Below are 18,888 nucleotides of genomic sequence, written 5' to 3' on the forward strand. Positions count from 1 at the left end.
AAATGGATCACCGTGCTGAAGCTTTCAGGGGCCGGCACACAGCAGGCGCTCAACGGCGCACACGGGAGGGAGTGGCCTAGATGGCTTCTGAGCTTCCTTCCTAGAACTCCCTTCTGATCTCTGAGCTACGCTCCTCAGCCCCAGGCTCTCCCTGTAATCCGCCTACCTCTTTAGACATCTTCTTCCAGGAAGCCTCCCTCCCGGGATTCTCGCCGGTGACATCCATGCTGGTGCCTGCACCCACGTGGGCGCACGCCCCGCCCTTTACGCTGGGCGGGCGGGGCGGGCGGGGCGGGCGAGGCTTCGGTCGGACACGCCCCCGAGGCCCCGCCCACCGCCCAGGGGCCGTGCGCCCCGCGCGCGCGCGGCCAGGCCCCGCCCACCAGGGCGAGGGCTGCGGTCAAATCTCCCGCCAGGCCGCGGCCGCGCGGTGATTGGCTCCGGGGCTGCGGCGCCGGCTCCCGGTTGGCCCGCGTGCGGGGCGTAGGGGCGGACGGCGCGGGAACCGGCGCGAGCCTGCGGGGCGGCGGCAGTGGAGGTCCCTGGGCTTCGAGCTTCCCGGAGGCGCCATGAACTACATCAACCTGCCCACCGTGCTGCCGGGCTCCCCCAGCAAGACCCGGGGGCAGATCCAGGTGCGGGAGCCGGGCGGGGGCGGGGGCGGGGGCGGGAGCGTGACCGGCGCGCGCCGTGCCCCGAAGTGACCTCTCCTTCTCTCCTAGGTGATTCTCGGACCCATGTTCTCAGGGAAAAGGTAATGGCCTTGCGGGGCGGGGCTGGGCCGGGACCACCTCCTCCTCCTCCTCCCCCCAGGCCCCCAGGGCCCCGTCCTCCTCCCCTACCGCCCCTCTCAGAGCGCCCCCAGAACAGCCCCGCTGCCCGACCGCGCTCCCGCCCAGGATGCGGCTCCTCCCTGGAATCCGGGCCTGGCCAGCCGCTCGTCCCCCTCCCGCCCAGGTCAAACCCCTCTCCCATTAGGTCGTCCAACCGCCGCTCCCTTCTGGAGCTGGTCACAGCTGCTTACCGTGTAGCCCCTCACTAGGGACCTCTCGGAAAGGGGCATCCAGGTCTTTTAAAACCTGTGTCTGCCGTGGGCCAGGCCCTGCGCCCTGCAGTAGCAGCCCCGTCCTTCCAGTGTGACAGTTTCCTTCCGAGGAAACGGCGATCCTTTCCACACTGAGGAGTCCAGCCGGGGCGCCTTTGCCCCGTGATGTGAGAACCATCCCCGGACTGGACCAGGACCGGCTAGGGAGCCGGCTGAGTAGCTTCCCTGGCCCATTCGTACGTGGCCCTGGGGGGTCCCTCCAGCTCAAACCCCTTCGCCGGGGAGTGAGGCTCAGGGTGGGCTCTTGGACCCAGAGGGAAAGTGCTTCTTAGTTGCACAAACAGTTCTCCTGAACTTAACTCAGACGAGGAGGCACTCTGGATGAGATTACTTTGGAATGAATGCAGTCTGCTGGCTCCGACCCCTCTGCCCTGCACCCACTGCACCACATCCCTGAGAAACTGACCCCTCCAGCCTTTCCCCAGACCACCAGAGGGCCGGTCCTTGCCGCCCTCCCCACAGAGCATGACTTCGAACCTGGACGTGCCTTTATGATTTCCAGGCCCTGGGTGACATATGGCACTTGTATGTCCCTCTCAGGTCCGGACTGTGGACTCTGAGTGCCAGCCCTGTCTGTCCTCTGTTCTTTCCCATGCTCCGCTCTGCGGTCTTCCCATCCGTTGGTGGGTCTCAAGCCCAGAGAGTGTTGGGGAGCGCGGCTTGTGCTGCTGGGGAATTCCTCGCCGACTCTCAAGCCGTGGGCCTCAGCTGACCCTCTATCCTTGCAGTACCGAGCTGATGAGACGCGTCCGTCGCTTCCAGATCGCCCAGTACAAGTGCTTGGTGATCAAGTACGCCAAGGACACGCGGTACAGCAGCAACTTCTCCACCCACGACCGGTCAGTCCCCACCTCCTGTCCTGACGCCTCTTCTGAGAAGCCCCGTGAAAATTCACAGGGTGCAAAACCTACAGTCAGAGCTCTTTAGTGGGGATGGTTAAGCCCGCTCAGGCCTGGCGCTGAAACATTCAAAGCAGACTTTCAACGTGGCCTGGGAGGTCGCCTGGGACTGGCCTTTCACAGGACTCCAGCCCCGTGGTTCTTAACCGGGGGTGGTTTTGACCCCCTAGAGGCCATTTGGCAATGTCTGCAGACGTTTTTAGCTTGCAGAACTGGAGGGGGAGGGCATGTTCCTGGCATCCAGTGAGTCAGCATCCTACAGGGCACAGGGAAGCCCCACAAGGAAGAATGATCCAGCCCCACACGTCATGGTGTCTGGCCGAGGCTGGGAAACCCTGCTCTGGGCCTGCGTGGAGGCTGCAAACTGGCTTTGTGTGGCCTGCATGTTAATTTTTACTTCATGTTTTTGGTTGGCTGTCCTCGCTGACTCCCTGTCCTCCGGTGGCCCTGGTGCATCTCCCTTTTATGATGGTCTGCCTGCACCCTGTGGACATTTCAGTCTGTAACCTGAGGTCGGGGGGTTAAATTTAGTCCCACTCCTGCCCGTTCCTTGGCAGCTCATTGGGGCCTGATGTTTCCGAGCCTGAGACGCTCTTTTCCGGGTCCTTGGGACTTGTCTGCCTGAGCCCCAGCAGCAAAGCCATGCTGCGCTACGCCCGGGGCCTGCGGTCTCCCAGCCGCCCGGTGTTTGGCTCCGGGGTGGAGCATGGGGTTTCCAGCCAGGCGGTGGTGGGGCAGAGAGTGCCCAGGACTCGGACTTACAAGTGTGGGGGTTTGAGTGATGCTTCCCGGCCCTGCTGTCTGATGCAGTTCGTTTCTGTGTCCGGGTTTGCTTCTTCGTCCCTAAAATGTGGTGTCGGCTGCACGGGATGCGGGGAGCATCCGGGAGGAGGATGAAAGCGGAGCAGGCAACACTGCAGGGACTAGACGTGCGGCTTGCAGAGTCACTCAGATCGGGGGTAAATCGGAGCTCTGCCCTGAGTGTCACCAGTCCTGTCTAACGTGGGCTGTAGGGGCCACAGCAGCGACCGAGCACTGGCAGCAACAAGGCCCCAGAGACACTGTCCTTGCCGCGGCTAGACCTGGCCTCCTGCCTTGCTCGCTCGCCATTTTCTCTATTTTGGGAGGAACGAGGGATTTAAAATGCACAAAATAGTTGCATATTCTTCCCAGATCTCGAAGTAGGATTATGGCAAGATAACCAAGCCGTACTTGTAAAGCATTTTGTTTTGTTATAAATACAGCTGCAAACTGCTGAGGCTTCAGGAAACTGCCAGCGCCTCCGAAGGCTAGGTCAGAGGAGCAGACAAAAATGAAACAGAAGAAAATAACATTGTAGAAAAACACAGAAGCTATTTAAAAAGAGGACAAAGAGTGGCATTCCTCTTCAAAAAGGCCCTGGTGTGGGGCGGGGTGGGGTCCACTGTGTCATTCGATGCACTGGAATGTTCCCACGCGTTCCCACACATGCCTTTCGCTTTCAGATTCTGCTGGGTAGGAATCTTCCGCGGGACTGAGATCTGGCTCCTGGCTGTGCCGGTTAGCAGCTCTTGGATCTTGGAGGGATCCTCTGAGTGGCCAGAGGGGCCAGCTGGAGGACGTTCTTCCTGCTGGTTGGAGTCCCAGGCTTGTCTCTGCTGGGCGCAGGGCGCACAGTCTCAGAGCCTTGCTGGTGGTCTGCCCAGGGTCATGTTAGGGCTTTTCCCTTCGTGGGCCCCTTCCTCCATAAAAAGAAAAAAATCAAAAATTTCATTTTATGATTGCATTGATAGCAAGACAAATATAACCCAGCCTGAGTTGTATTTATTTATTCTACTGACTTTTAAAAGAAGTTAAAACGTTTTGTTGGCCCCTAAAAGTCTCCTGGGCCCTGGGCCTGATGAGGTCACCGTGTCTGCCCCCGGCCCGCTGGATAGAAGCGGAGAAGACCTTTGGGTCTCGCTTGAGCTTCGTGTCAGGCATTGCTAACTTCTAGTCCAAAGTGTGAAGTGAAACAGCCTGTGTTGAGTGGCTGGTTTTCTGAACAAGGTCCTTTATTCTCCCTGGCTGCCTTCCCACGGGTGCTGGCTTCTCAGAGCTCTAGGCAGACGTCGCAGGCGGCTCTGCAGGGCGATGCATGGTCAGGAGAGCTGTTCCCTGGCCCCTGTATTCTGCTTTCTCCTCTCCCCAGTGTCCTCCGCCCTAGGGACGCTCTGGCTTCTCTCCCCAGGAACACCATGGAGGCGCTGCCAGCCTGCCAGCTCCGGGACGCGGCGCAGGAGGCCCTGGGCGTGGCTGTCATTGGCATCGATGAAGGGCAGTTTGTAAGTTGGCTTGTCCTGGCATGGCTCTTCCTACAAACCCCCTCACTGTCCTCCTTTCTCCTCTGCTGGTTTGGAAGTTACTGGTTCTATTTCTGATCTTTTAGTAAAGGAAGCAATGTTAACTTGGTAACTAGTGTCCTAATACCTTTTGAATTCCCCTTACTGCTTTCTGTATTATTGTTATACGGGACTTACTGTACCTTTACAAAATATATATTTACTTTACAGTGAACAAAGAAAACAGATTTCTCAACACTGGTGTATGGGGAGGGTTTGGTTTTGTTTGACTCGTTGCTGTTTCTTGCATGTTCTTAGGGGTTTATTTTTCTTCCTGCTGAAATACATCCTTTCGTAGTTCTTGCAGCTACCACGTGTTGATGGGAAGTTCTGCCGTTCTTGGTATGAAAATGTCTTTATTTTGTTCTCCAGTTTACTCTGGGTAGTAAATGGCAGGGTGGCCATTATTTTTCCTCGTGGCTTTGGAAAAGCACCAGCATTGCCTGCAGCTAATGAGAAGGCTGCTGTCGATCCCGTGATTCCTTCCCTGGGCAGGTAGTCGGTCCATTCTCTCTCAGAATGGTGTGTCCTGGCGGGGGTTGTTTTTACTTACCCTGTTTTGTATTTGACATGCCTTTTAAATCTGAGCACTCGTGACTTCATTTCTGCGGGAAGAAGGAAGCCACGATCACTTCAGCTGTCTCCCCATCTCTCCCCAAGGCCTTCTGTGGGATCTCCCAAGGTGTGTTTGGTTTCCATGACTCTGTTTTTCATTTCTGGGATTTCCGGTCAGTTCTTTTTTAATATCTACTACTCTAATTCACATATACTCTTTTTTTTTTTTTTGGAGGAAGATTAGCCCTCAGCTAACTACTGCCAGTCCTCCTCTTTTTGCTGAGGGAGCCTGGCTCTGAGCTAACATCTGTGCCCATCTTCCTCTAGTTTATACGTGGGACGCCTACCACAGCATGGCTGCCAAGCAGTGCCATGTCCGCACCCGGGATCCGAACCAGCGAACCCCGGGCCACCGAGAAGCGGAATGTGTGAACTTAACCGCTGCGCCACCGGGCCGGCCCCCACATATACTCATTTTTATTGAAGAATTTACTGTTGTTTTTTTTTTTTTTTTTTTAATTGATTCTGTTCCTTGCGTTGTCTTTCTGAAAATCTCGTTTTGAAGTCTTTTCCAGCTCACTCTGTTTCCGTTTCCTCTGAGTTTGAGGGCTGTCTTTGTGATCTTAGTTTCTCTCCCGTGCTTTGGAATTTTTTGTGTCAGCAAGTGCGTCTTGAATGAATGAAACTAGAGCTCACTCATGAGGGGCCTGCTCAGCCCTTAGGTGGTGTTGTGATCGCCTTCACTCACCGGCGCTAGTGAGCGTAATGTGAGCTGCTGAATCAAATGAACCCTAGCTGTCAGTAGTTTCACGTGATAGAAATGTATTCCAAGTCCGTGTGGGGGAGCCGCCCAGAGAGGCTCCCCGTCACACTCAGCTTCTCAGATCGCCGTGGGGGCCTCGTCCAGACAGTGGAAAGGGGAAAATGTGCAGGGTCCCTGTGTGAGGTTTTCATGAGCCAGGAGACAAGTGCACGCACTGCCTCTGCTGGCCTCCCCACTGGAATTTGGGCACACAATCCTTTAACTGTGCGTTTAGTCTAGCTCTGGGTCCTGGAGGGAGAGGAATTGGAAATTAAAGAAATTCGTTTGTTTGTTTGGTGAGTGGTTAGCGATCTCTGCCCGCCCCGCCTCCCAGGCTCCTGGGGCGGAGTCAGGCGGCTCCCGCTGTCCTGTCCTACAGGGACATTACAGGTCCTGTCCTATGTGAGTCACAGCCCCACACTTCGGTCCGATGGCGTGTCGCCTGTGGAGACGGACTCCTGGCAGCCTGCGTCTGCCTGCGCACCCACCTCACTCTGTCCGTTCCGTTTCTGACCCTCAGATGCTTGTCTTGCTTCTGAGCGCTGCTGTGTCTTACCTCGCGTCTTCACACGCACACGTGCACACATACATTTATATTTTCTCTTGTGGCTTTACGGTGGAGGCGAGAAGGTGAGCTCGCGGGGGCAACAGGGGCACAGCCGTTCCCTTCCTCTTCCAAACTGGAGTCTCGGGACGGATCTGAGAAATTTGGGGTCCGCTTGGGGGGTGTGGCTCTCAGAACAAGGAACGTGAACTTTGGGGAGGCCCTCCCTTCCTCCAGACCTGGTGGGGTGAGTTGATGACAGCTCTGCTCCCTGACTTTATGTAAAGCGTGTTTACAGGGCTGAGCAGACACCCTGGCAGGAGCCCTCCTTTTCTCACTTCTCCTTGGTGATATCAAGCGCCCTGGGTTAGGAGCCAGTGGGCCGGTTGCCCCCCAGTCCTGTTTCCCACTTATATGTCTGCTTTCTCCCTGGCCAGCAAGTAAACTCTGGCTTCTGTAACTGGTGCCCCATCCCTAGCCGTCCGCTCTGCCCTCGCCCCTGGGGCCCTTCCTCCACAGGGAATTCTGGGTCCAGGAGGTTGCCGCTCCCTTCCCATGGAGGGGTGAAGGGTCTTCTAGCCCCCGCGTCCCCGTGTTCTGAATCAGCGAGAAGGACTTCACAGAGTAACCATGAGGCCTTCCTGAGGAAGGCCCGGAGTCGAGCATCCACGCAGCCCCCCAACTCCAGGCAGGAACAGAAGCACTCGGCGTGCTTCCTGGAAGCCACTGGTGTTTGAGAGAGATGCGTCTGAAGACCCCAGGCCGCAGGCTGAGGATGCTCGTGGTAGGTGGGCACCTGGCTCCCGGGCACGCGAGCCCTGCAGAGGTCGCCCCTGTGTGTTGGTTAACAACTGCGTGGTGGCTTGGCTGTAGGGGAAGCCGTGATTTTAAAAACTCTTTCTGGAATTTATCTCTGTTTTACTACACAAATAATAACGTGTAATCTAGAAAAAGTTAGGCCTACACAGAAGGGGAAAAAAAGCCCACAATTGACTCCTGTTGACATCCAGAGACCCCCTGGAACGGCCCCAGAGGGACAGGTCAGGTTTAGTGTTGTGGGGACAACACAGACCCGGGAGCAGGGGCGTTCAGTGGGGGTTGCAGAGGACGTGGCTGTTAGGACTGGGGCTCATGCTGGGTCATTCTGGGGAGAGTTTTAGGAGGCTGGCTTGGCTCTTGATTCAGTGCCCTCAGGAAAGAGGGTGATTCGCGACGAGTAAAGCAGCAGCGGTCACTCCTGTTAGCCAGGAGAGGGGGCCAGTGTCCTTGTTCTGTCTGCTCACACGTGATTATGGAGAGGTCTTGTTTTTGTCTTGATCCATCACAGTCACAGAGTGGCCTTGCCTGATGCTCCTGTTCCGTGAAATTGATTACAGTCAACAGGACAACATCGAGGGCCAGCTCTGAGTGCCGGGCCCGCTCCTGCTGCTGGGGGCTGCTTTTCTCTTGTCACTGCCGAGAAAAACAAACAAAAAACACAACATGTTGGTCTATATCCTTCTAATCTTTATAGATTTTTCTTTTACTTTTTTTTTGAGGAAGATTAGCCCTGAGCTAACTACTGCCAATCCTCCTCTTTTTGCTGAGGAAGACTGGCCCTGAGCTAACATCCATGCCCATCTTCCTCTACTTATACGTGGGACGCCTACCACAGCGTGGCTTTTACCAAGTGGTGCGATGTCCGCACCCAGGATCCGAACCGGCAAACCCTGGGGCCACAGAGAAGCGGAACGTGCGAACTTAACCGCTGTGCCACCGGGCTGGTCCCTATAGGTTTTTCTTTTATCGATTGGGCTCATATATGTGCTGTGACCATTTTTCCATGTCATCAAATACTCATCCTTAGGAATATACCAGGTCTTATTTGGGCTGCCCCCTTGTATGTGGCATTTCAAGGCTGTGACGCACGTCTGTATGCGGACATGCTGGGCTGCCGTCTGGTATGTTGGGATTTATTTACTAAGTGGAATTGCTGGTCAAGCAGCCAATCTCATTCATTCATTCACTCAATAAATATTTTCTGAGCTTGTGCCATAGGTGTTGGGGATGCAGCCAGCGTGTCTGCCCTTGAGCTTACATTCCAGTTAGGGGAGAGACATACCTAACGGGTCAGCTGGTGACGACTGGAGGAAAAAGGCAGCGTGAGGGGGACAGTGCTAAGGTGGGGGTGATGCTTAAGGGGATGGTCAGAAAGGGGCCTGAAGGAGAGCCAGGGAGCGAGCCAGGCAGCAGGGGAGGTCCCGAGGCAGGAGTCTGCTTCCCGAGCGTGTCTCAGGAGGGCAAAGGAGGCCAGATGGCTTCGGGCAGGGCAGGGCAGGCCAGGCCCATGGGTAAAGACTTAGGAGTTAGGGGCTGGCCTGGTGACTTGGCGGTTAAGTTTGCACGTTCAGCTTTGGCGTCCCAGGTTTGCAGGTTCAGATCCTGGGTGGGGACCTAGCACTGCTCATCAAGCCATGCTGTGGCAGGTGTCCCACATATAAAGTAGAGGAAGATGGGCACAGATGTTAGCTCAGGGCTAATCTTCCTCAAAAGAAAAAAAAAAAAGTTAGGAATTAACCCTGGGAGAACTGGGAAGCGGCTGAAGGGTGGCTTCACGGATGGAGAGCACTCACGGAGAGTGGACAGCAGGGGGCAGAGGGGCAGAGGGTGGTGGTGAGACAGCCAGCCTTTTCAGAAATCCCCAGGAGAGAGAAGGGCGAAGGGCCAGGTGGCAGATGGTGCGAGTGTGTGTCTGTGTACACACGCGCACACACACACACGCCCTGTTCTGACTGCGTTTCTCTTTCTTCCCTACTGTGGCTCACATCTTTTTCCGTGTTTATTGCCTACTTGTATTTATTTCTCCTCTTGTAAACTGGCTTTCAAGGTCTTCCACCCATTTTTCTCTTGGTGTGTCTTTTTTCTAGCAGATGTGACATAACCGGGGCTGCTCTGTCGCGTGCTGTGAATGTTTCTTCCCTGTTTATTGCCTTTGTGTTCTGTCTGTGGCAATTCTTTAGTCTCTTGCCATTCGCACTTGGAGGGTTTACTTGGCCACATTCTTCGTCCCTGTCCTTTGTGGCCTTTGCTCTGCACCATTGCGTTCGCAGGAAGCGAGGCCGTCGTGGGGGCAGAGCCGGGGTCGTCTGCTGCGCGGCCAGAGCCAGCCCGCTCTTGGCAAGGTGGTGACGACGGCGGAGGTGTGCCTGTGGGCTTCCCGATCTCTCCTTCGGGTTCTCTCCCCCTCCTCAGAACTCGATTAGGAAATGGCTCGAGGCAGGTGACCCTGTGTGGGCAAACTTGTCATCACCAAGAAGCCCCTCTTGTTATTTTTTACCTGAATCCTATGTTGTAATTACTTTTGTCTGCTAAGAAAACCTAAATTTACTAAGTATTTTGGGGTTCCATGTTAAGTGTAACTTGTATTGGTGTCTGAGGGCTGCTGTAGCGGGAACCACAGACTGGGCGGCTGAAACCACAGGAATTGGTTCTCTTCCAGTCCTGGAGGCCGGAGGCCGGGAGCCCAGGTGTCGGCACGGTTGGTTCCTTCTGAGGCTGTGGGGGGAGCCGCTCCAGCCCCCCCCTCGGCTTGTAGGCGGCCTCCTTCTCTCTGGGTCCTCACCTCCAAGATCGTCCCTCTGTGTGTGTCTCGGTCCAAACTTCCCCTTCTGATAAGGACACCAGTCATATTGGGTTAGGGCCACTCTACTGACCTCACCTTAATTGGATGACCTCTGCAAAAACCCCTCTGTCTAAATAAGGTCACATTCTGAGGTATTGGGGGTGAGAGTTTCAACAGGTGAATTTGCGGGGTGGGAGGGAACACAATTCAGCCCATAATATAACCTAAAAAGCTAAGGGCAATAAAAGGAAATACCAGTAACGTGGTTACCAGTGGACATTCTGAAATGTTGCTGACAACCTGGGCAGCTCCACCCTTATCTGTGATAGTTCAGAAACCCCTGCCGGGTGCAGGGCTCCTCGCTCCCGGGGGAGGTGGCCTGTGAACTGGGGCGACGTGTTCCAGTGGCAGAACCGCGCTCTTTGCTGTGGGCATTGGTGCAGTGGCTGGGGGGGGGGGGAGTCCAAGGACGCTCCTAGGGTCCCCAGACCCTGGTGTGGAAGGACCGGTGTCCTGACATCTGCCTCAGCGTGCTGGGCGAGGCCCAGGGTGCTCAGCCCAAAGCAGTTTTGTCCCCCGGCCCCTACCCAGTGGCCAGCTGGCAATGTCTGGAAACAGATTTGTTTGTGACAACTGCGGGAGGGGGAGGGGTGCTGGCTGGCAGCTCCTCACTGGCTGGGAGCTGCATTTCTGTGGCCCGTGATGAGTCCTCCAGAGAAAAGGGGGGACGTGTGTGTGGTTGTGCTGGAGTCTCTGGGTGGGGGTGCCCGTTTCTGTAGCTCAGGCCCGGCCCGCTCTGCAGAGGGTGTCAGATTTGGCTTTGGTTGAATTCCACTTGAATTGCTCTTGGTTTTTCTAACCACTTTCATGGTCCTTTTCTTGCTAAGCGCTCGGGTCTTAGTGACTTTGCACCATGATGACAGCCTGAGCGGCCTGGAGAGAGACCCTTTGCCCAGAGATCAATTTAGTTAGATAAATGCTGAAGGCACAGGATTGACCCATGGAAACTCACCAAAGGATTTAAGTAGCAGCCTCTCCTTGGGCCATTTAAAATGAAATTTGCCTTACTGAGTCAATGGCCTTTCTGCAGCCCTGTATTTAGAAGGGCAGGCGAGCTGTGTCATCCTGCTCTGTAAATGGCTGGTGGAATCCCGGGCCCTTCTCACAGTGTCACATGGCACATTATCTGTTTATTATTTGAGTACCTTTGGTCCCTAAACAACACTGGGCGCCTTCCTTGCCGTTTCTTAGGCTCAGGAACATGAAGTCATGGCCAAGGTGCCACAGCTAACGGGTCTAACCAAGAGCAGAGTTCAAGCCCCAGGCAGCCCTCTTGCCCGAGCCTTTGACCACCGCAGTGTTAGAACACCTCCAGCCAGACCGCATACCCTGGTGACAGGTCCTCGGTGCTTGGGTGTGGAGCGGAACCTGGTTCTGCCGGGGGATGCTGGCGGAATGGTGAAGGGACGTGGCCTTCGTGGACATGTACGGCCACATGCAGCAGGGACTGAGCGCAGAAACACTCAGGCCAGCTGGGAGGGTTAGGGTCCTCCTGTTCTCATGCTCCACGCTGATCGAGTGGCTGGAGTGGCCTTTGGCTCCCGGAGGACTGAGCCTTCTCCCACCCCTTCCAGTTCCCCGACATCGTGGAGTTCAGCGAGGCCATGGCCAACGCCGGGAAGACCGTGATTGTGGCCGCACTGGATGGGACTTTCCAGAGGAAGGTAAGGCGTCTGTCTGATCCAGGTCTTGGGACGGGATCGGGAGGGAGGAAGGGGCCTCGGCAGGCACAGGGCTGTTCATGGAGACGGGCGCCCAGCACCCTTCTCCTCCATCTCAACACAACGCCCCCCGAAAGACTGGGGCTTGGCACTGGGGGGCCTGCGAGCTGCCCGGGTGCTCAGACAAGCCAGACCAGCTCCCTGGTTTGCCCAGGAGTAAGTCCTTCCCAGACTGGATGCCGTCTGCTGCCGGGGATGGCAGTCGGGGGCAAGTGAGGTCAGGGCAGAGTTCCCTGGCTTCGGTGCTTGTCCCCTGCGAGGGGCATGTGCGGACCTGCTGTCTTTCCCTGGGCCTGTAGGCTTTCGGGGCCATCCTGAACCTGGTGCCCCTGGCCGAGAGCGTGGTGAAGCTGACGGCGGTGTGCATGGAGTGCTTCCGCGAGGCCGCCTACACCAAGAGGCTGGGCACGGAGAAAGAGGTAGCTCCCACTTGCCCTCTCCGCGGGGTGGGCCGTGGCCCCGAGGGGCGGTGCCCGTCTCAGTCCAGGCCCTCTGTGTCCCCGTGGCCAGGTCGAAGTGATCGGAGGAGCAGACAAGTACCACTCTGTGTGCCGCCTCTGCTACTTCAAGAAGCCCTTGGGCCAGCCTGCCGGGCTGGACAGCACAGAGAACAAGGAGAACTTCCCGGTGCTGGGGAAGCCGGGGGAGGCCACGGGCGCCCGGAAGCTGTTCGCCCCTCATCAGATCCTGCAGTGCAGCACGGCCAACTGAGGCCTCGGCGCCCAGGGACCGGCCACCTGCTCCCTTTCCTGCTGCCGCCCCTTGGCGGATGGCTGCGTGCACGGGCTGCGCGGCCTTTTCAGAGGAGGAAGTCCTGGAGGACGTGAGGTTTCACTAGCATGTGGAACTCTGTGCGTCTGTAGGCCCTTTCCCCTCCTTTCCTGCCCACTGGCCTTTCCTAGTTCCCTTCCCGGCTGCTGGTCTGCTCACGGTCCACTCTGGGCCAGAGCAGACCTTGCGCTGTGGCTCAGGGTCTGGCCACAGCAGACGTCCCCTCCCTCTCATTTGAGGCGAGGGGTAGAGCCACACGCTGTTGTGACAGTGGTGCTGCTGGCTTCTTCCCCTTTTGTGGCTTTCACTGCTGAGTTTCTGTTCTCAGTGGGAAGTCCGTGCGGAGCACCTCTGGCTCAGCACCGAGCCTCGTCCCACGCAAAGGCACACTGTCCTCCGCTGGGACAGGGTCCCAGCCCCTGAGGATGGCTGGACTTGGGTCCTCTGGCTTCCCTTTGGGCTGGAAGTCCTTCCTACACTCGCTGATCATTTTCTTCAGAATTACAGCTTGCCTTTTAAAGTGGGGGTGGGGGGAGCGGGGTCTGTGATCTTTTATTGTGGTATGTGAAATAAATAACTAATATTAAAATGCACTGGTTGTAAGTGCCCATCAACTGATGATAAAGAAGATATGGAATATATATACACACACACACATCTACACATACAATGGAATACTACTCAGCCATAAAAAAGGATAAAATCGTTCTGTTCACAACAACATGGATGAACCTTGAGGGAATTATGTTAAGTGAAATAAGCCAAATAGTGAAAGACAATCTCTCCGTGACTCCACTCATATGAGGAAGTTAAACATGTGGACAAAGAACAGATTAGCGGCTACCAGGGAAAGGCAGGGAGGGGGTAGGGGGTGGGCACAAAGGGTGAAGGGGTACACCTACAACACGACTAACAAACAACAATGTACAACTGAAATTTCACAAGGTTGTAAACTATCATAATCTCAATAAAAAGTTAAAAAAAAATGCACTGGTTGGTGAAAGCACATTTCTCTCTAATGGCCTGGGATTCCCCGGGTCTCGCTGTGGAAGCTCTGATGTGATTTGGGTGGGGATTTCTTTCCAGATCTTTTTCTAGTGCCACCAACCTCTTAACCGCAGCCCTTTTTCACTGAGAAGTGATTGTTCGGCGCGTCCTATGGGAAACGTTCACTTGCTCTTCCATCTGGGCGGGTTTCAGAACAGAACGGGGGCCCGGAGGGGCCGGGGCCCGGCTGGACGGATGAGGCCGAGGTCCACGCTGCCGGCTGGGGCTGTGAGGTCAGGTTTTGTTTGTGAAAGACACTTGACCCTTCAGGAGCCAAGACGACCAGTTCAGCTGTGCCTTGGGAAATGGGCTGTTGGCTGCGAGCTTGGAGGCAGGATCCACCACCATCCCCCAGGCTGGGGGTGGGCTGGCGGTGTGTCCCCATACAGATGGGGCCTGGCTCCGGGACGGCCTCCCTGCTCCACTCCCACCCCGGCCTCCTCTGCCCCCTGCTCTGCTCTGGTTTGCTAGTGACTGCTCCAGCCTACATGAGGTGTACGCTGAGTGGAGGCTGGGCTGTAATTCACAGGGCGCTCTTAGTTTTACTCAAGATTTTGAGATTATTGAGGCCCATTTTTGACAGCTTCCTCTTGTCATTGCTTAAAAAGGGAAGCCAGGAGTTGCTTCAGGGGCTCTGGCCCCTCCTGCCAGAGCTAGGCTGGGCTTGCTCTCCGGGGTGGGCTGGGGTCCCAGAATGGGCTCTGGAGGTGCCGAGCCCTGTCTGCAGGAAGCAGAGGACCCTGGCTGCTCCCAGGGTGCCCCCACTCTGTTGGGGGGCAGGAAAGAAAGGGTTACTGGGGAAGAGGCGTCCAGAGGGGCATCTCCCGGGCACCCCCAGCCCAACTCTAGCAAGGGCGGAGCAGGACCCTGGCAAGGCGGTCCAGAAAACCGTCCTGTTTACCAGCTGAGCACAGTTGCTATTTTAAGATGTTGCTGGAGGGCAGTGTGAGGAATGAGACCCCAGACGGGGGGAGAAAGGGCAGAGGAGAGGCTCGCTGGAGGGGCAGACTGCCACAACTTTGTTCAAAATCCATTTTTGTTCCATAAAGCCACCCCCGAGGGTGTACCCAGAGTGGAATTTCTCTTCCTCCTAGCCCCAGACTAGGAGGCCCAAGCAATGGAGATTATGAATGAGAAAAACCTTTATTCCATCTTCAGATCAGTCTAACAGAATCTGAGGGTGTGCATCTTCCCCTGGCTTTTTAACACATTCAGAACAGCCTGGGGCGGGGGCCGGGGCGGGGGGGGGGGGGGGGGGGGGGGTGGGGGGGGGGCAGGGGTGTGCCCATACCTCCTAACAGTGGCGGAATATTTACATAAAGCTGGGTGTTATCGGTCAGGCAAAGCCCCTCCCTGTCGCCAACGGGTGGGAGCAAGGAGAAGTGCTGCCCCGTGACCCTGGGGTGGCACCAGCCAACCTGGGGGCTGTCTGGAAGGCAGCCCAGAGACAGTGGCTGCAGAGCGATGACCCCGATCCAAGAGTGGGCAGACACTACAGCAGTGAGCGCGGGCTGGCCCCTCCCAGAGCAGACGTGGGGGCGCGGGGACAAACCTGAGTGAAGAGGAAGGGAGCCCCGCCCAGCACGAGCACCAGGGCAGGTGGAGGCCCCCAGCCTCGTCTTTGGCAGAGAACCCCAAGGAACTGCGGCCCCCACGGCTCCTCGGGGCTGGAGAGAAGCTAAGGCACTTGTGAAAACAGCACGGCGGGCACTTGCAGCTCTCTGGGCAGGGTGGGGATCACTCAAAGCAACCACAAAACACATCTAGCTAAAAACCCTTGGCTGACAAATGCCCTTGAGGAGTGCTGGGCAAAGCCCTGGGGGCACACAGGCACTTCAGGCAAGGCTCCACAGCCAGGCCGGGAAGGCAGGGGCTCTCCAGGCAGCGCCGGCGAGAGGGGCCAGCAGCTCAGGGAGGCAAGCCTCGCAGGAGGAGTCCAGGACGGAGGGGAGGCCCCCCGGCGCCCTCCCTGCTCCCCTTACCATCCCTGCCTGCAGCTCAATACACAGGGGGCGGCTGGTAGCCCTCAGTGGTCTCGGCGTTCTGGGTGAAGGGTGGCTGCTGGTAGTTGTCCGCAGACGCACCCGGGTAGGAGGCGTAGGCCGAGCTGGGGTCTGGAGTGGGGTCCACGTAGTTCTGGATGAAGTCGTCCACCCCGGCCTTGTAGCGCTGGTAGGCCAGGCAGGCCAGCACACCCTGCAGGGAGCCCCAGGTTTGGGTTTCTGAGCCCTCCACCACCCTTCACCGAAGACACCATGACCCTGCCCCCTGGCCCACCTACCCAGGAGAAGATTGAAAAGAAGCTGAAGGTGATGGCTGCCCGCGCTGAGTCAGCTCCTACTCGCACATCCTCCATCTTGGTGGCTGCCCACTGGTTGGTAAGGAAGCAGAAACCAACAAACCACAGGAAGGTCCAGAGAGCTGGAGAGAGGCCGGGAGGGCAGGGTCAGCTCCACGGGGGGCTTTCCGGGGGACTGAGAGGGGACCCCTGGGAGAACAGGGAAGCCTGACAGACAGGGATCTCCCAGAAGCCTCCAGGAGCGTAAAGGGCCCTGATGCAGAAGCCAGGGTGGGGACGGGATGCCTGCCTCCCAAGTCCAGCGCCCGTGACACAACACCAGTGGGTTTCAGCAGATGGTCAGAAATCCCTGTGTGCGAGCCTGTCTGCTCAAGGGGGCTGGGGGCCCCGGGCTGCTCCCGAAGGCACCGAGGCCCCGCAATCACGGAACCCTAGAGCTTTTGGGAACACCACCTGCTCCTATTCCCCCCCAAGATCAGGGAGGTGCTGCCGGCAGATACCTGAGAAGAGCAGGTCACCGATGACCAGGTACTTGCGGTCAGTGGCATTGCTGATCTGGGGGAAATAAATGTCGACCACGAAGAAGAAGGCACAGGCCAGGAAGGCCAACACGCCGATGGCGCTGCCGTAGCGACAGGCATCCTCGTTGCGGTTGAACACGCAGTATCTCTGCTGGGACTCGTGGGTATTGCTGTAGCCCTCACCAAAGATGCACGAGAACACGATCAAGGCCAAGATCTGAGGGGGCAGGGGGACAGGGTGAGTGGCCGCCGGACAAACTCCATGGGGGGCCCTGGCATGGGGTCTGGACACCGGCCTCTCCCACTGCTGCCATTCCTCTTTTGGAGGTCGGGCATCGCAGCCCCTTCTGAACATGGGGAGTGAGCCAAAAAGCAAGTTGCCTCCTGCTGCACTGTCCCGACCTTCTCTGGGCGTCTCCAGATACCCGATCACAACCGTCAGCACAAGGGATGTGGCTGGGGATTCCTGGACTGGGGACGAGTAAAGTGGAGGGGGATCTCATGAGAGGGTGCTGCCCCGCCCCAGCTGCCTGTGTGGAGGGGTCATTGAGGTTAGGGTTAGGCTTAGGGACATGATGGGGATGAAGGGCAATCTGTCCACACCAGCCCAACCCTACTTTCAACTAGTTTTAAACACGATGGGCCACAAAGTCACAGAAATCCAGGCTTGGAGTCACCCTCCATCACCTCTGCCTGAGTCACCTCTATGACACCTAACCTTGACCTGAATACCTCAGTGATGGAGGACCCCTCCCACCTCTCACCTCTGAACTGAAACCCATGCCCCTAGACTCCCAACTCCCAGAGCCCCTCCGCCTCCTCCCTGCCCAGGCTGGCCTCTGCAGTCTGGCCAGCTTTCTTCCTCTGAGGACTTCCGGCCTCTTTTCTGTACTGGCCCCTCCCCCTCCGGGGGAACCCCAGTCTGCCTCCCACCCATAGTGGGTCCTGCCCACACAGGGCGCTCCAGGCTGCTCTGACACACAGGCCTGTGGACACGGCTCTGCACTCAGACCTCTGGAGGTCCTGGAGGGGGGGTGGAGGGCGGTGCACCAGCCAGAACTCTGGGAGTGGCTCCAGGCCCTTGGGAACAGCCTCATGCCACCTGTCTCCTCCCCAAACTTCAAGGCCACCGCCCATGCCCGCCCCATGTCAGCAGATACAGGATGATCTGGACACCTGGTTACCCCGGCCTGCCGGCCCAGGCCTCTCCCCTGCCCTGCCCAGGCCTCTCCCCTGCCCTGCCCTGACTGCACAAGCCTCTCTCAATAGGCTCTGGAGCTGGCAGTCACAAGCCCCACCCCCAGCTGGGGATGAGGCCGGAACTCCAGGATGCTGGGAGCAGTGTGCCAGGCCAACTCCTGGCACTGCCATCCCGACACTCGGGACATCAGCTCCTTGGGTCAGACCCCACTGTCCAGCAGGGAGGGTGCGGGGGCGCCACCAGAGCACCTCCAAGGCCCCAGTTCCAGGCAGGCACCGTGTGGCCACTGCAGGCCCAGCCCTCCACCTGCCCACTCTAACACCTTGTCCAGCTCTGGGCTCTGGTTCTCCAAAAGTATGGGATGCAGTCCACCTCCCCCAACCCTGCAACGTGGTCCGGGGTGGGGGGTGGGGTGGGGGGGCTGGGGGGGGGTTTGCCCAGCTAGGGGAGGGGTACACCCTGGGGTTACCCGATCTTGGGTGGGGAAGTAGACCCGTGGCCTGCTCCTGAGCGGAAGGGAGGCCCTGTTTCAGGGCCCCAGGCCGCCCCCCACACCCCACACCCCACACACCACATGGCTTCGGAAAGCCCCTTCCGGTGAATTCCCCAAGCTGGGAGTCGCGGCGCGCCGGCCACCTGCCCAGGCGCTGCCCCAAGCTCCTCCCACTGCCAGCAGGCCGTCGCGCCTGCTCCCCGCGGCGCCTCTCGGCCACCCCGCGTCGGGCCCGGACAGTGGGGGACAGCGGGGCCCAGGGGTGGGCAGGCACGACCCGGGGGCTGGAGCGGTGGGCGGCGGGGCCTGGGAGGTGGGGTGGGCGGCGTCCGGGCCCCACTCGCCGGCCCCAGGAGCGCCGCTCCCCAGCCCCGGCCCTCGGCCGCCGCCACCTGTCGCGCTCGCGGGCTCGAGGCGGCCCCCGCGGGCCTGGCGGCGGAGTCGGTCCCCGCGGCCCCGGCGCCCCCCGCCGGCTCACCAAACACACGGCGCGCGCGACCACCTGCGGCTGCGTCAGGAAGTGCCGCAGGTCGAAGGAGCCGCCCGCCTTGGCCGCGCCGTAGGCCCCGCTCTCCATGTCGCCGTCGCCGTCTCCGCCGCCGCCGCCGCCGCCACCCGGGACCTCCGAGGAGCCAGCCCGGCGCCCCGCCCCGCCCTCGGGCCCGCCCCTGGGGCGTGGCCAGCGCGGCCCCAGGGACCGGGGGCAAAGTGCGACCCGCGGCGAGCCGCGGCGGAGGGGCGGCCGGGGCGCCCCGTCGGCAGGGCCTGCGTTTCCAGCGGCGGACACCTGTCCAGCCGCCGAGTGCTCATTGTCTAGACCCCCTTTCGGCTGGGGTCTCGTCCCCCTCCATACTGGCCTGCGGCGCGACCAGAAAAGGGCCAGAGAGTCCCCAGGAAGAGAGGGACGCC

At 58.4% G+C, this 18,888-nt stretch overlaps 3 protein-coding genes and 1 long non-coding RNA gene across 8 annotated transcripts in view; 2 read left to right on the top strand and 2 right to left on the bottom strand.

Moving 5' to 3' along the window:
• AFMID (arylformamidase) overlaps window positions 1-1,903 on the bottom strand; it is an 18,102-nt gene extending 16,199 nt beyond the window's left edge. For 2 of the 5 annotated variants that reach the window (XM_023651910.2, XM_023651907.2), the window contains exon 1: window positions 1,025-1,903. In XM_023651910.2, coding sequence (XP_023507678.1) covers window positions 1,025-1,063 — 39 coding nt within the window. In that variant the 5' untranslated portion in view covers window positions 1,064-1,903. Of the gene's footprint in view, window positions 1-166; window positions 324-1,024 lie in introns of those variants that run through there. The other 3 variants (XM_023651908.2, XM_001491048.7, XM_014738295.3) reach the window with 3 other exon arrangements.
• On the top strand, window positions 334-13,011 carry TK1 (thymidine kinase 1). Its single transcript, XM_023651913.2, has 7 exons — window positions 334-635; window positions 723-754; window positions 1,834-1,944; window positions 4,214-4,307; window positions 11,501-11,590; window positions 11,947-12,066; window positions 12,158-13,011. Exons 1-7 carry the CDS (start codon window positions 570-572, stop codon window positions 12,356-12,358), a joined length of 714 nt encoding a protein of 237 aa, XP_023507681.1. The 5' UTR covers window positions 334-569; the 3' UTR covers window positions 12,359-13,011.
• On the top strand, window positions 4,918-5,407 carry LOC138916090 (uncharacterized). Its single transcript, XR_011422773.1, has 2 exons — window positions 4,918-5,046; window positions 5,247-5,407. It is a non-coding gene; the product is annotated as an uncharacterized lncRNA (long non-coding RNA).
• A 95-nt stretch (window positions 13,012-13,106) lies between the features above and the next one.
• SYNGR2 (synaptogyrin 2) lies at window positions 13,107-18,626 on the bottom strand. Its single transcript, XM_023651917.2, has 4 exons — window positions 18,458-18,626; window positions 16,265-16,502; window positions 15,747-15,886; window positions 13,107-15,661 (listed from the first exon to the last, which is right to left on the bottom strand). The coding sequence occupies exons 1-4, from the start codon at window positions 18,554-18,556 to the stop codon at window positions 15,464-15,466; spliced, it is 675 nt and encodes a 224-aa protein (XP_023507685.1). The 5' UTR covers window positions 18,557-18,626; the 3' UTR covers window positions 13,107-15,463.
• Between the last annotated feature and the right edge of the window lie 262 nt (window positions 18,627-18,888).

The sequence above is a fragment of the Equus caballus genome, chromosome 11 (genome assembly GCF_041296265.1).
Source record: "Equus caballus isolate H_3958 breed thoroughbred chromosome 11, TB-T2T, whole genome shotgun sequence".
NCBI classification, from domain to species: domain Eukaryota; kingdom Metazoa; phylum Chordata; class Mammalia; order Perissodactyla; family Equidae; genus Equus; species Equus caballus.